This window comes from Rhinoderma darwinii, chromosome 4 (assembly GCF_050947455.1).
Source record: "Rhinoderma darwinii isolate aRhiDar2 chromosome 4, aRhiDar2.hap1, whole genome shotgun sequence".
NCBI lineage: Eukaryota > Metazoa > Chordata > Amphibia > Anura > Rhinodermatidae > Rhinoderma > Rhinoderma darwinii.
The window spans coordinates 127398396-127413566 of record NC_134690.1 but is presented as its reverse complement, the minus strand read 5'-3'; the positions used below and the strand labels follow the sequence as shown (position 1 = coordinate 127413566).

Below are 15171 nucleotides of genomic sequence, written 5' to 3'. Positions count from 1 at the left end.
AAACAAATATTTTAGACAGCATATTGACTAAGCTTTTTCTCAGATTGAGTACAGAATTAATAATCTGGAATGTGACCATGCATGGGGGGGGGGGGGGGGGGGAGAAATCAAACTAAAAAGAGGAATGGAAAATGAAAAAAAAAAAAAAGGGCAGAGACATGGGCAACATATCTAAAACACTTAACCCACTTCCTGAAGCCCTTAGGGTTAACCTCATTCATCTTTGAGAGAGGTGCAACTTTCATTAGCGTTACCACAAATAAAGATGCAAACACCACAAAACACTTCATTTACTTATTCTCACAATTTCCGCTCAGGGATATTTATTCAATGAAAAAGCGTAATTCAGAAATATCTGAAGAAAAGCAAACCGTGGTAGCAAATACAATATTTATACATAAATGTGTAGGACTATACCAACATTTTCTTTTCTTAGAGAAGGAGAAAAAAAAATAAAGAATATGAACAAAACCCCAATTATCAAGATCAATATATAGAGCATGCCAGCTCATACCATCGGGGGGGGGGGGCAACTCCATAGTAGGAAAGGGTTGCTTTTTTTTAGTGGAAGTGGAACACATTATAAAACCATCATCCATTACCTAGCTTTAAAATAGGACACATCAAGTAGTGAAATCCTCTTCATATTAAAACAAAAATATGCATGAAGGGGCCCAATGTAGTTCGGCTTCAGAAAGTAATCCAATAAATACCATTTAAAATAAAAATCTATTCTCCACTTACAGTTGAAAAATGCTGCTAGTCAAAATCAGACATTTAGTAGTTTACAAACTGAAAGCAAACTGTCTGAATGGGAGTCATCTGCAACACATTCAATGCTACCAGGTAATCTGTTCAGCAAATCTCATTGCCAAATGTGATCAGATGGATATGAAGGGTCAGAACTAACTACTAGATGAATCTAAAAACACCAGTACTCATTTAACCATTGGGCATCAGGAGTGAACGATATAAAACTAGCAGCACACACTTAGTGGTTGGACTCGGACAATCAATGACACACACTAAAGAAAATACAGATACTACAAAAACAGGAAGAGAAATTATAAATATGAATTTGTCATGTTCTAATGTGATTCGTATGTAATAAGCCTTTTCATTTACAGAAGGGATCATACTTTAGTTTGTGCGCGTTTGTGGCACTTTCATTAATTATAAACTATCACATTTATAAAACCTAAAATTAAGTTCTGTAGTTTACAGGAAAATGGGCTGACCAAAGTATGTCAGTATTCGTACTAGCACAGATGGAAAGTGCACATCTATTAAGTCTAGTATCTAAATAAAATATTGATTAATTCCTAGGTAAGAATATTGTATTTAACATACATGGCGGGTAGAAAGTGTGTACATGTTACCCACGTAAAAGGGTAACACATTGAGTCAAGTTTATGGAAAGTAAGAAAAATGTCACTGCTCCAACAAGCGATGAATACAATCTTATCAGCAAGGATAATAAACTCACAAATCTTTTTGCCAATGCCATTTTTAAACCATGTATTTTGCTTTAGCAAACCTCAGATATAAATACATAATGAGCATAACCCCTAATTAAAAATAATTGTATGTATATATACACACACACACACACACACACACACACGTGTATATATATTTATTTATTTTTTATCAAAAATGTGCACTAAGAGCCTCCCTTTTGTAAGTAGATTTAGCATGTAATGCATATTTATTTATATTTAGCGGTTTAGGTTACATTAGTGTTCGCAGTGTGCTGTTGCCATTTTTTTGTCTGATACACACACACACACCTTTTTATTCCACGCGCCCCAGCGGTTGGCGGACAGACATTTTTCCCTAGTAGCTAGAGTTATGAAGGTTTAAAAAATTCCCAAAAGGAGGAAAACAAATTCAGTCACAGTAATTTTGGTATTTTCAATAGGCACCTAGTTACCCAGGATGCACTCCTAGAACTGTTCTGATGTATAGTTTAAAGATCAGATCATTTATAGACCGGATCTATGAATGTCTCAGCAGCCCTCTGCACAAGAGGGTAATAAGAAGTCAAAGCTTTCAACCTCACTAGCCATTTAGGTCCTAAAGTGGTGAAATGGGCTAGGACAAAATAAAAACTTAACACGACCGTTTACTAATTTCAGTTTTATATTTACATTACAAATACAGCGCAAACGTATTGGATATTTTGTTATGTTTCTTTAAATCCTTCCAGAGGAAGGTCAGGTGATTTTATGTAATGATATTTATTTTTATTTTTTTTAAATAAAACTCCAAGCAGTAAGGCCGGTTTCACACAGCGGTTTTTTTGCATACCGATTCAACGCTTATTAATAGTCGGAATCAGCTTGGGAAAACACCTTTTGGCTCACATTGCTTTGAATAGGAATCGGCACCATAGTTCACATGGCGCTGATTTTTCAGCGTTAAGAAACGAATTCAGCGGTGCTGGGAAAAAAAAACAACCATATACGGATATTAAAAAAATCCAGCAGGCATAAGCAATTTTATTCACTTGATTCTTTCGATTGATTTTCTATTAAAAAGCTCCCCAAAAAAAAAAAAAAGTCCAAAACAGCTTGTATTTTAAAATCTGCATCCAATAATCAGCCTAGGCTGATTTGAGACCGACTCAGCCTCACCTACATAGTGCGAACATACCTTAATAAATATATCACTGCAAATGCAACGTAAATACGCAAACCACTAGAATACAGATATTTTACTAAATGCACTAACAGACAACCAGCATGATTATAATATCTCTAAATGGAGAACACTAAATGGCACATAAAGAGTTAATAAGCAAGCCCCAAAACTTAAGTATAGCCACCGTTTCTTCTTGGCACCAATTAACTTCTACAGCAGCAAATTCATTTGGAAATGTAAGGGCAAAAAAACTCACTTAAATAGAAACTAATATGAATTAAAAAAAAACTATTCTACCAATATTCAGCCCACTGTTCAAAATAGAACCGTTGATATCTGGCATCCAAGTGTAAACATAACGGATAATAAAAAGAAGTCAAAATGCTTTAGAATATCCTTTACATGTATATTTCAAGAAAATCCAGTTTTTCTGGTAGAATTTTTTTTTTATTATTATTGCCCTTACTATTCAGTCTGAATAAAGCAAGAACACGTTCAGAGCGGATGTAAAATTCTTGCCACACTAAAGCAGCACAATAATATCGGGGTCCACTATTTTACCACCCAATATTTACGTGCTGCTAAAGCAGAACAGATAGCAGCATTGTCTTCCGCAGGCATCATATCTCTTTGAAAACACTGATTATTTTCCATAAAATACTGATGCAGCAAATAATGATTAGTATCTTTAATATAGCATGCAAATCATGATGTGCTGCTACAGCTTTTCAAGGATTTCAAACCTTTCCCCTTAAAAAAACAAAACCAAATAAAACGTATCTATTCTGCACTTTGTGCCTTCTAGTGTGCTGTGAAACAGACTATGCAAAACGATTAATCTCATTACCTGTAGAATAAGAAACCTGTTGTGGTCCAAATCAATGCCGTGACTTCGGAGTATAACACCAACATCCTTAAAAGATTTCTTTTTCCCACTAATGTGGTAGACTGACGAATTATCTTTATAAGCAGTTCTGGATACATAGAAGTTGCTGTTGGGATTTACTTCAAAATCATCCCCTTCCTGTTACAGAGAAGAAGATCAGTAAGTTCTATTCCTCATTATAGATAATCACTATTAATTTTGAGCAAAGCGATGAAGACCTAACCAGAATAGCAGATTTTGTGTACATAGTTGACAGGACTTCTGTGTACACAATGATCTATCATCAACTAACACCTATTAATTCTGATACGACTGAACAAGAAAACACTTGACTCAACAGAATGGTCTGCTTTTAAAGATTAAGATCCATATATTTACAAACAGTAGCATACACGGCTAGTGAGGACACCCCACTCATTGCCAGCGTTGGCACAAAGTACTTGCTCATATAATAAAGACATTGAACAATAGAATAGAATATCAGCATGCGAACAGGAAACAAAACGAGAGCTGGGAGGAGTATTGAAAGACAAGATATTAACAAAAATAGAACACTAAACCAGTGTCCGTACATTCAATATTCAAAAATTAAAGAAAAAGTGGAGGAGCAAAAAATAAAAAGCCCACAAAAACTAGTTTCTTCAAATATAAAAACTATAAATACAGATATCGAAAATAAATATTTAAACAAATACATTTTTTAAATTGACAATTGTAATTAGGGAAGTCTGATAGGAGTTAAGCCTTACCTTGTCTATGATTTTTTGGAAATGAACTTCCACTGTACAACTCTGAATATCTTTGTGTTCGTCTGAATTATGGATCAACACAGACAGCTTTTTGGATCTTATTTTTTGTGCTCGATATCCAAAAACAAAGAGCATTGAATCAATCACGTTGGATTTTCCACTGCCATTGGGCCCAATAATACAGGAAAAGCGCTACACAAACAAAATCACTGTGTAAGCAGAGATACGCATCTTTATTACATGATATTTTCTTACGCTCATTATACCTTTTTATAACCAAGTCGTCATTCAATCTGCCAAAGAAACTACTGTGGAGTGCAGCAGCATAAAACAAAAGTGAACTGCATGCAGATGTTTACATTACTACATTGTCAGAACAGAAGCCTCCACATAGACAGTAATCTTACATAAGAATTGCTAGATCATGCCAAATAACAGGCTGCACCAACTAAATAAGAGCTCTTACCTTATGGAAAGGCCCCAGAACGCGTTCTCCAGCATACGATTTGAAGTTCTGGTTTACAATATGGGTTATCATGAGACGAGGAGCTCCAGCTTCATTGGTCATTGCTGGAGGTGGGGGAGGAGGGATGCTACTCAGAATGTCCTCTAAACTTCTATTATCAAGCACCTCGTTAGGAGTCTCTAAAATGACACCAAAAAAAAAAAGGAAAAAGGATTCTTCCAGCAGCCAAAAGGAGCAAGAATTACATACAGGTTGCACTCATCGCAGTGGTGGCACAGGCTCTGGGATCCTGATAAACGCCCTTCCTCCTCCCGCAGCCCCCACCCCTCCTATTGGGATTTTACACCCTTTTCTAGATAGTAGGCATACAATCAGTCAACTAGTTAACGGGGCAACGTAAAAAGTTACATGGACGGGCCGCATATCCCAATCCAGTGGAAATAAATAGGATGCGTAAGATCGCATACTAGCAACACCTGGAATAATACCTACAGATAGTACAGGCTAGCATGCACCAACTTATATGGCTGACAGCCCAAGCCCATCACGTTGCCCGGGAGAGTAAAGGGTTAACCGCCTGTCACTGTCCCAGTGCTTCTCGCACAAAGGCGCCCCCCTCTCATCAGCACGCAAACCCGCCAGCTCCCCCAAACATCGCAGCCACGGAGGAGGAGGGGGATCGCGGAGGCTGCACCCCCATCAGATCAGCGATCACTCCCCATCTCCTAACTGGCTGAATAGCGGTCACTGTGCGATGTTTGCCTGGGAATCAATAAACCTCCCATCACTCCAGATGTTCTTGTGTCCGTCAATGACATCTGTACCTTGAGCAGTCGGCTCCCCACCGGCCGCTTGGGCTTCCTCAGGAGCAGGCAGGGCTGTGTCACTTTCATCCAGGACTCTGTCTGTGGGCGCTTTGGCTGCAGCCGTGGACGATTTAGTCTTTTTAGGTGGCATGATGATGTTGAAGATCTGTGGCCAAAACACAAGCCAAATCCAATGAGAAGAGAACCCACCCCAATGTCTACAACCCTACAGAGTAACATAGGACATTATATCAGGAGGCCTCCATGACATCAGCTGAAGTGTCCCGAACTACAAATATGACGGCTCTATAATATATCCATCTATGTGAAGGGGCCACTCGCCGAAGTGCTTGTAGTCAGACTATGCGTGGTGTCATGGCTTCCTATTGAAATGGCTGGGTAACAAGTCCTCATAACTTTCCATGCAATGCCACACGGCCATCATCAGGAGTGCGTTCAGGAGACGGAGACATTAGAAATAATATAAATGGGTTGTATGAGATCGATCATTCGTCCTCTATATTCATTAAGAACGATGTTAACGAGTCTCACAAATAGAAATTAAAATATGTCGAGGCAGCTCCATCATCCATGTAAAGAGCACATACGTGTCTCATGATGAAGGAAGAACTTGTAAGACATGTGAAGTGTTGGAACAATACGAGAAGCCGGGAGTGTGTCTGTGTGTGGAGATGACAGCTGTGTATGTATACACTCCCCTCATCCGCCGCCTGTCACACCGGCTTCTCTCAGCTTCATCCCGCTAAAATTAAAAAGTGACAAACTCTGAGGAAAATCACCTGAGAAGTGGCCTCAGCAGCGCCGCCCGCTCACCAGCAGCCTGCCTGAATTTTTTGCCGATTTTTCGAAGTGTTTTTGAGGGCTGCCGAGCGGTTTTCCTCGGATTACGAGCTGTTTTTCCGCGGGATGCTCAGTACTTGCCTGCTAGCGCCTCAGCTACTCCACTCGAAAATGGCGCCCAAAATCTAAACTCGAACTGAAGTTCGTTACAAATGCGCAGTGTATGCTGGGAACCTACTCAGATTTGAAAAAAAAAAATGGGTCCGGCTGCCATTTTCCAGAGGGGGGCAGCGGCAGAAAGCTAGTGACGCCGCTGCAGGACGTCTATTCAGCAGGGTTTCTGAGGGGCTGTAATGCGCGTAGGACGCCAGAACGGTCCCTGTAATAACGGTAATTAGAACGAGAAAGATAATAATTGACGGTTACTGAACTACTAGGCGGTTTGAGTAGGCGGGGCTAGGTTGCGGAGCAACGGAAAGAGGCGTGGTTATGCTGGGATCGCCTAATGGGCGGATTCTAACTGTCTGCCGTTTAAGAGAGCTGATTGGGCAATGTCAGGTCAAGTGACTTATCAGGTGAAGACACTGTCGTCCATTTTTAAGTCTGTCAGAAACCTAATTCGTAGCCTGTAAGAAAGTATCCAACGACTGACCAATCCTGTTGAGATTGTAATAAACACTCTGCGACTGACAAATAAACCCTAAAAGTGTATTTATCTTGAATGTAAAGTTTGTCATTGAGAACATTTTTACGTATTATCCAGTTCAGGGGACTTGAATCACTTCTGCCAAGATCAAATATGGCCGTTAGTTTTAGCCCGTTTTAGCTTTCCACTGGAATGTTGTGTTTATTCTTTCCAGAATGAAATGGACGATTCCCGTTTTTTCCCTCCGTTATGCAGTAAGAGACTTCACATGTCACCAGTTTAATTTTATGATCTCGTACGCTTGCCAAAATCTCGCGATATGTTACCATAGCGACCGAACGCAGCTACAACCCTGGAGCAAAGCTGAGACTGCAACGGGGAGAAAAGGCCTCGTCTTGTATGAGCGCAGGGCAGGTAATGTGGGTAAGTGGGTGGCAAAGCTCTACACACTGTTCATAAATGATACTGCTGTTCCTTTATGTGACCGCCTATGGGCGAGTTTTCCATCCCAACCTGAATTCTGTGGTTTAATTGATACTGAAATGTACATTGTCTTATAGGGGTAGCAGGGGAGATGACGTTGCTGAAGTGTGTTGTCCTAAACTGGTTCTGATTTCCAGAATAAAATGATTCTGTATATGGCATAACGCAAAAAAAAAAGAAAGCCTTTACTCCCCTCTTAAAGGGGGTGTCCACTTTCAGCAAGTTAATGTTATTTTTTGTATAATTCAAGTTCTACAATTTTCCAATACACTTTTTTTTGTAATACATTCTCATAGTTTTCAAGATCTCTGCTTGCTATTACTCAGTAGTATTCATTGTTTACTTCCAGTGGATAACAGTCTGTCCACGGTCACGTGATGGACACACAGGCGCTGGAAGCATTAGAAGACACCACTCTGATGCACAAACTTTAACAAACCGCTCCCCTGTGTGTCCATCACGTGACCAGAATATAGATCTGCTCAGTTTTTTCCGCATCACCCATACAGACATGGCATGTTCACCGCTGTTAATAGCCATTGTACAATGTTTGTAGTTTGTCCTATAAACATGCTCATACTTTGTGAATGTTTATTTATAGAGAAATCACAAGCTTCATTCATGAGTTCAAATTGAAAGGACGGGTGTCGCGTAGAAATTTTTTTTTAGATCAATTTGCTTTTAGTGTTTTATTAAAAAAAATTAAATTTATTTGTGTGTTTGTGTTTTACTTTTTTTTTTTCTAACTTTTTCTTCACTATGGGGGCTGCCATTTTTTTTCTCATCTCTGTATGTGTCGATTAATGACACATACAGAGATGGAATACGGCACATACATCCCCATAGAGAATGCGAACGGGAGCCGTTCCATTCATTATGGTGTACGCCGTCTGTGTGGGAACGGCGCATACGCCGCTCCCACACAGTCCAAATGGAAGGTCTTCGGCCGAGCGACATCCGGCGCCATTTTCTTGTGGACGGAAAGCCGCGGCCGGACAGTAAGATGACTACTTCCGGTCGCAGCTTCCGGACATGTGTTCTGAAGCAAGCACTAGGAGCGGATGGAGCAGACGGACCGGAGGGAGCGGCGGCGGCAGGAGCAGGTAAGTTATGTCTGTGTATGTTTGTGTTTTACTGTGTGATTACCACTGTATGTAAGCCTACAACACTGTGTATTCACTCAAAAAATGGCGGCACACAGTGTAGGAGGTTTGAACATTCAACCCCCTCCTTTCTCCTGGCACTAGCCAGGATAAAGGAGGGGGGATTCTGTGAGCGCACTAGAGCGTGTGTGTTTACACCAAATTTGCAGCATAAAGCAATGTGGTTGCTTTACCACATGCCAATGCTGCAATTTTGGGAATTACTCCCTCTAGTGACCAGCACAGGGAAATGTTGTAAATTAGAATCTAATTTATAATATTTCCTAACTTGTGAAAAAATTAAAAAAATTATAACAATGTCTAATCATGCATACACTAACTGTTTAACTAAAAAAAATAATAATAATTTCTAGCGACACATTCCCTTTAAGAGGGTTTACATAACTCCCTGAGTCGCACCATTCAAGCTGCCTAGTGATCGGTGGAGACCCATGCAATGGGGCCCCCAGTGATTAAAGACGTTATTTGGTTACAGCAAATTAATGTTATTTTATTGTATAATTACAAGTTATATAATTTTCCAATATACTTTCTGTATTAATTCCTGACGGTTTTCAAGTTCTCTGCTTGTTGTTACTTAGTTGGAATACTCATTGTTTACTTCCAGTGGATATAGTTCTGTCCATGGTCATGTGATGAACACACAGGTGCTGGGATCGTTACAGATACAGTATATGTATCAGAGCTGCTAACGATCCCAGCACCTGTGTGTCCATCACATGACCATGGACAGAACTATATCCACTGGAAGTAAACAATGAGTGTTCCTACTGAGTAATAGCAAGCAGAGATCTTGAAATCAGGAATTAATACAGAAAGTATATTGGAAAACTGTATAACATTTAATTATACCAAAAATAACAATAATTTGCTGAAACCGGAGAATTCCTCTAAGCATTTATCACCTATCCTGTGGATGGATGATACATGTGTTTGGTGGGAAAGCCGCTGCAAGACTCTTTTCACACTAGCATCAAGACTTCTGTTTATAACAAAGTCAAGACCGCTGCTAAAGTATAATATATAAAAATCCATAAATTGCGCCCTATTGACCGCCTGCCTCTCACCCTACCCTTCATGATAATTGTCAAGAGGATTCTATAGCTAATTCCCCATTTTTATTCCATTGTTGCAGGTTTAAAGTCTATTTACAGACACGTTTGAGTTTCTGCACAATGAGACTGAAGACGTCTTTACTGAAAGAACCAAAGCATATCCTTTACAATAAAAATTGAGAAATGATTGTTTAATTTATTGTTGTTCTAAATAAGTGTGTTTCTCGACAGCAGAAGGCCTCGCTACTCAATGACCAATCCACTGAGTCGCAACGTATATCCGCCTACATGTGGATATGTAGGAATTGCATTTTGCTGCAACCTTAACAAGTGGCTGTGGTCCCTGTGCTGGCAGCAGAATGCAACTGCAATTTAGAACAGCCTGTGTTCTGTAAATGGGAACTGTGGGTCTCTTGGGATGCCTGTCAGCACATTGCAGTAGCGTCTCCGCTGTCACTATTCACAAAATACAAGAGCTGTAACTGGCAGCAGTATTCTGCTGATGGCATCTTCAGGGCACCTGTGGCAAATTCTGCTCTTCTCTAATTACCTGAATTGCTTCTACTTGTTAGGCCAGAGCTCCACAGCGTTTAAATGGCGATAGTCGTGTGTCCTTGTGCGCGTGCACAGTTAATAGCATTGTGATATCGCTTGTGCTGTTACTTTTTGAGATCACATGACATCACGATTTTTCAATAATTTAACCAATTTAGGACTCTCCCTCAACTTCCTACAATCGCGGCTAGCACATCACATGTGCGTTTGCGCAGTTAGGGTATGTTAACACGCAAACTCAAAAACGTCTGAAAATACGGTGCTGTTTTCAAGGGAAAACAGCCACTTGCGTTTTTCCAACCGTTTTTTGGGCTGTTTTCAATAGAGTCTGAAAAAACGGTTTCAAAAACGTCCCAAGTAGTAACCTGCACTTCTTTTTCGCGGCCGTTTTTTTACATAGCCGTTTTTCAAAATGGGCGCGCAAAAACGGCCCGTTGGAACAGAACGCAGTTTTTCCCATTGAAATCAATGGGTAGATGTTTGGTCGGCATTCTGCTTCCGATTGTGCGCCTGTTTTTCGTCCGTTTACGGCCCGAAAAACGGCTGAAAATAAGCCGTGTGAACATACCCTTCTATTGCATGAGATCGCAGTGCAGCAAATTGTGTACGATATGGTCCTGTGAAGCTCCGGCCTTAGGCCTCATTCACACGGCAGGGTTTCCCGGCCGGGTGCCGGCCGTTCATAAATCGGCCGGCACCCGGCTGCATTAGGAATAATAGACCCCTAATGGGGCTATTCACACGACCAATTTTTTGACGGCCGGGAAATCCGGCCGTCAAAAAATAGGGCATGCTCTATCTTTGCCCGGGTACCCGGCCGCCCGGCTCCCATAGAAGTCTATGGGGCCGGGTAATACACGGCCATCACCGGAATGTGTTCCGAGTGATGGCCGGGTTTCCCGGCGCTTGCGCTCTATCTCCTCCTCACAGCGCAGAGTGCATGTGAGGAGGAGTTGATGCCATTCTGACGAATGGCATCGCTGTACACTGTGTGGCAGGACCGGGGTGTACAGCAGGTGGAAGGGAGCGCTGCGCTGGCTCCCTTCCCCTGCTTGAAAAGCACCCTGGCCCGGCGACACCTTCGATGGCGCCGCTAGCAGCTGCAGCTGCTGCTACTGTAGCGACGCCACTATAGCAGAGCAGGGAGGTATCTCCCCGCTCTGCTATGTGCTAGCCGCACTTTAGCTCCTTGAAGGAGCGGAATCCCCGTGTTTTCGGGGATTCCGCTCCTGGACAGAGCGCTTGATGTCTCTGTCCATATCTGGGCAGTGACATCAGGGGAAACTCCTGAAGCGGAATCCCCGAACACATGGGGATTCCCCTTCAGGAGTTGCCGCTGATGTCACTGTCCGGATCTGCTCGGCACGGATGCAAAACTTTATGCAAACCGGCCGGGCAGAATGGCCGATTTTACCAGCCGGCACTCGGGCTCGGGAACGACCCGTTCGTGTGAATCCCACCTTAGAGTGCATTCACACAAGCTGTTTTTTTCACTTTTTTTTTTTTTGCCACAGTTTTGGAAAAATGCAGGAGCTTAACAGAACCACTGACATTTTTGCTGCAGTTTTGTGGAAATTGTTGCACAAAACTGGCAGGTGTGAATGTACTCAAAAGGAGCTGTTTAGGCAATCAAAATATTTTCGAGAATGCTGAATGGAATTTGCTAAATATATTAGTTATAATAGTTTCAAAGCTGGACTATTGAGTCTAAAATATTATATGAGCTTCTGAAAAGAGCTGCTAATTCTGTGTATTCACTTAGATGAAGTCATGTATCAATGCTATTAATGTACAATCAATGCAGTTTTCTGGCATAAAATAAAGTGGCAATACAGCATGATCGCCATATGTATGAACGTCCCTCAACAGTTTTAATGGCACGCGCAGCGTTGTGTCGGGAAAAGGAGACTTGGCTTTCTAGTTGCATGAAGTACTACACATTTACTAAACATTCTCCACTAATTCTCACGTTAGAAAAGTGATGGTGAACATTGTCAGGTATCTGGATTGTTCAGAAGTGTGGGCTGCATTCTTAATGGGGTTGTGCCAAGATAGACATTTATCACCTCTCCACCGGGTAGGTGATAAATATTTGATCGATTATGAGCCCCATTGCTGGAACCCCAACCGATCACTAGAATGGGGTTCCGAACCCCCCCCCCCTCCCCCTGCAGTAAGGAGAACTTTGAATAAAGTGGCAGTGGAGCATGCGCGGTGCTGCTCCATTCAAAGTCTATGGGGCTGATAGAGACAGACAAGTACAGCGCTCCGCTGTTTCCGTCAGCCCCATAGACATTGAATGAAGCGGCCGGTGCTGTGAGGAGGAAGGAGGGCTTGGGACTAGTTCTAGTTATCGGTGGGCCTCCCAGCAATCAGACATTTATCACCTATGTCTATCTTGGGATAACCCCTTGAACTAGGCATGTGTCATGTTGGTAAATTCAGTGCAGACTGCAGCACTCCCTCAGCCGGTATGTGCCCAACAATACGTATTGTAAAAATAACCATTACTGACTCACCTTGTGTTTTAAGATTATTGTACCTTTCTTATAAAGGAATGAACGGACGTGGTTTAGACTGTAGAGCAAATAAAGGTGGGGTGTTCTAATGACTGGGCCATTATGGTCAGTAGCAGTGAGGGCTTTATAACCATTTCTAGGCTGGTGGTCACACTTTTGACTTTAGACTATGACCTTTATAGCTTCTACCTGTCACACTGTATGTAGTACCGGGCTAATTACGTGATAAAGAAAGGTTTTTTTTGTATGTACTAATTTTTATCTAAATGAGCACTAAACCATTATGAAGCTTTGTGATAATTCCAGTAATTTAGAGGATGTCCAAATACTGGTGATCCATTTTGGAGACCATATTCGATAACAGAGTAAATTGACGTTCCATGTTTCCTATCTCCCCCCCCCCCCTTATTTCCACTTATGCTGGCATGGGCTGACGGTGCAGGATACCTATGCTGGCACGTTATGTACTCTGCTAATGTCTGCCTATCTATTCGAGCAGATGATACAAGTAAACTTCAATCATTTTATATACCTTGGGATATAAATTCAGTATACAGGAATATGTATTCCTAAGGATAAGTACACATGCCTTGCAGATCTGAAGATCGTATTAAGCGTTTATAAACTGAGAAAGTGATCTAGTGAATTTTAGGCTTTCAGACTAGAAGTTCTGTTTTTTTATTTGTCAAGTGTTTTCTTGAAAGACCATCTGTTAAACTCCTTAATCCCGCTGTACATAAGGAGCTGGTTAGCTGTGTGGGCTGGACCTCTGCGGATGAGCTCTATTCTTGCAGTGATGACCATCAGATTTTGAAGTGGAACTTGCTAAATGGCGAGACATCTTTGGTTGTAAAACTCCCAGATGATACGTATCCTATTGACCTTCACTGGTTCCCCAAAAATGTGGGCAACAAAAAGCAAGGGCAGTCTGATATGTTTGTGCTTACAAGCTCTGATGGTGAGTATCTTTGAGATGTACATGACCAATGTATTAGCTAGTTTAGATTATTACTGTGTGTTTATATAGTATGAAAATATATGACCGCTTTATGTTACGTTCATCCGCAAAAGTCAAATAACATTTGGGAAAAGATCTTCAACATTCAAAAAAATGAAGGCTTTTGTAATGAGTATGAATACTTCCTGGTAATTTTCAAAAAAATTCAACATTTCTAAGCAGAAATGGTAAAATGTCCCCACTCTGACCAGTATTTTAATATTTTTTGTCTTCTCTGACAACTGAATAATTGCTACGTTTACAGCTATTATCAAAAACAAACAAATGTTTCCATTGTGCATAGTGTGCGAATATTTAAGTACTATGCATAATGGTTATCATTCGGTCAGCATTTATATTGTATTGTCTATGGCCACTTTAAAAATAATAGTGTTTTTGTTTTCGCGGCCACGATAATTTTACAGCTAGATATGGAGCACAGCGCTATTAGCATAATACTTAAGATATTGGAGAGTGTTTTCCGTTCCTAAGGTGTTGAACAAAGGAGACTGCTTTATCTTACATATGTCATATTCGGCACCGACGTCCCCTGTGCGTTTGGAAAACTTATTTTTTCTTTACACCTTCACTAATGTTGATCATAGGCGTAGCGAGAAGGGTATAAGCTGCTGACATACAGCTCTTATCTCCCAGGATAACAAAGGATGGACATATTGAATTCCAAAATGCCTTCTTTACCCCAACAGTAGATGTCCGGGAACAGTCAGACTGATGCCATGCACATTAAAACGTCAGGCGTTCCCACCAAAATTGGGATTGGTTTGTTTGTCATTATTTAATGTGTATGGCCGTCTAATAAGTGGACTGTATGGTTCATATATTGTGGTCATAGAGAATGCCATGATAAGTCAGTCTTTTTTCAGTTCAGCTACAGAATAGCCAAAATATGCCGGATCTAAGTGAATTAACATGTGCTAGGTATTCAGTTTAATGTATCCACGACATCACAAGCTTTCTTGACTTTTCATACACAGTGGTTGCAGTAATGTGTCCAGAAAACATGGCTTCAGTAGTCTTGTGAGCAGCAAACCTAGATCACCGATGTACAAGCAAAATATCTCCTGATCTTATGATTCTTAATTCCTCCTACATCATCGTGATGTGATTGTCATCAGAGAGTATGAGTAGGGGGCGCATGCGCGCAGCTGAACATGGTGGACGCGTTCTAACCAGGCTCCGCACCTCGTGAAGGCAATCCAGCATATATATCGCTAACAGCAGACATCGAGACCCATAAAAGAAAGGAGAGGTACCTTAGAGGTTCGGGCATCCACCTATGGCCAGAGGGAGTGGAAGAAGGGGTAAGCAAACCCAGGCTCAGAGGTCCGTGGCAGATATGCTGATGGCGGCGCCGAACATGGCGGAGCAAGGCCTGCTGCAG

At 41.3% G+C, this 15171-nt stretch overlaps 2 protein-coding genes across 3 annotated transcripts in view; one reads left to right on the top strand and one right to left on the bottom strand.

Annotated features, from left to right (window-relative positions):
* Nucleotides 1-6838, bottom strand: part of SMC4 (structural maintenance of chromosomes 4) — a 130370-nt gene extending 123532 nt beyond the window's left edge. The window contains exons 1-5 of one of the 2 annotated variants that reach the window (XM_075861562.1): nt 6493-6838; nt 5569-5716; nt 4745-4923; nt 4279-4470; nt 3491-3667 (exon numbers count right to left, since the gene is read on the bottom strand). In XM_075861562.1, coding sequence (XP_075717677.1) covers nt 3491-3667; nt 4279-4470; nt 4745-4923; nt 5569-5701 — 681 coding nt within the window. In that variant the 5' untranslated portion in view covers nt 5702-5716; nt 6493-6838. Of the gene's footprint in view, nt 1-3490; nt 3668-4278; nt 4471-4744; nt 4924-5568; nt 5717-6350 lie in introns of both variants that reach the window. The other variant, XM_075861561.1, reaches the window with a different exon arrangement.
* Nucleotides 6839-9780: 2942 nt separating this feature from the next.
* IFT80 (intraflagellar transport 80) overlaps nt 9781-15171 on the top strand; it is a 123054-nt gene continuing 117663 nt past the window's right edge. The window contains exons 1-2 of the mRNA XM_075861560.1: nt 9781-9858; nt 13512-13730. Of these exons, the coding sequence (XP_075717675.1) occupies nt 9819-9858; nt 13512-13730 (259 nt within the window). The 5' untranslated portion in view covers nt 9781-9818. The remainder of the gene's footprint in view (nt 9859-13511; nt 13731-15171) is intronic.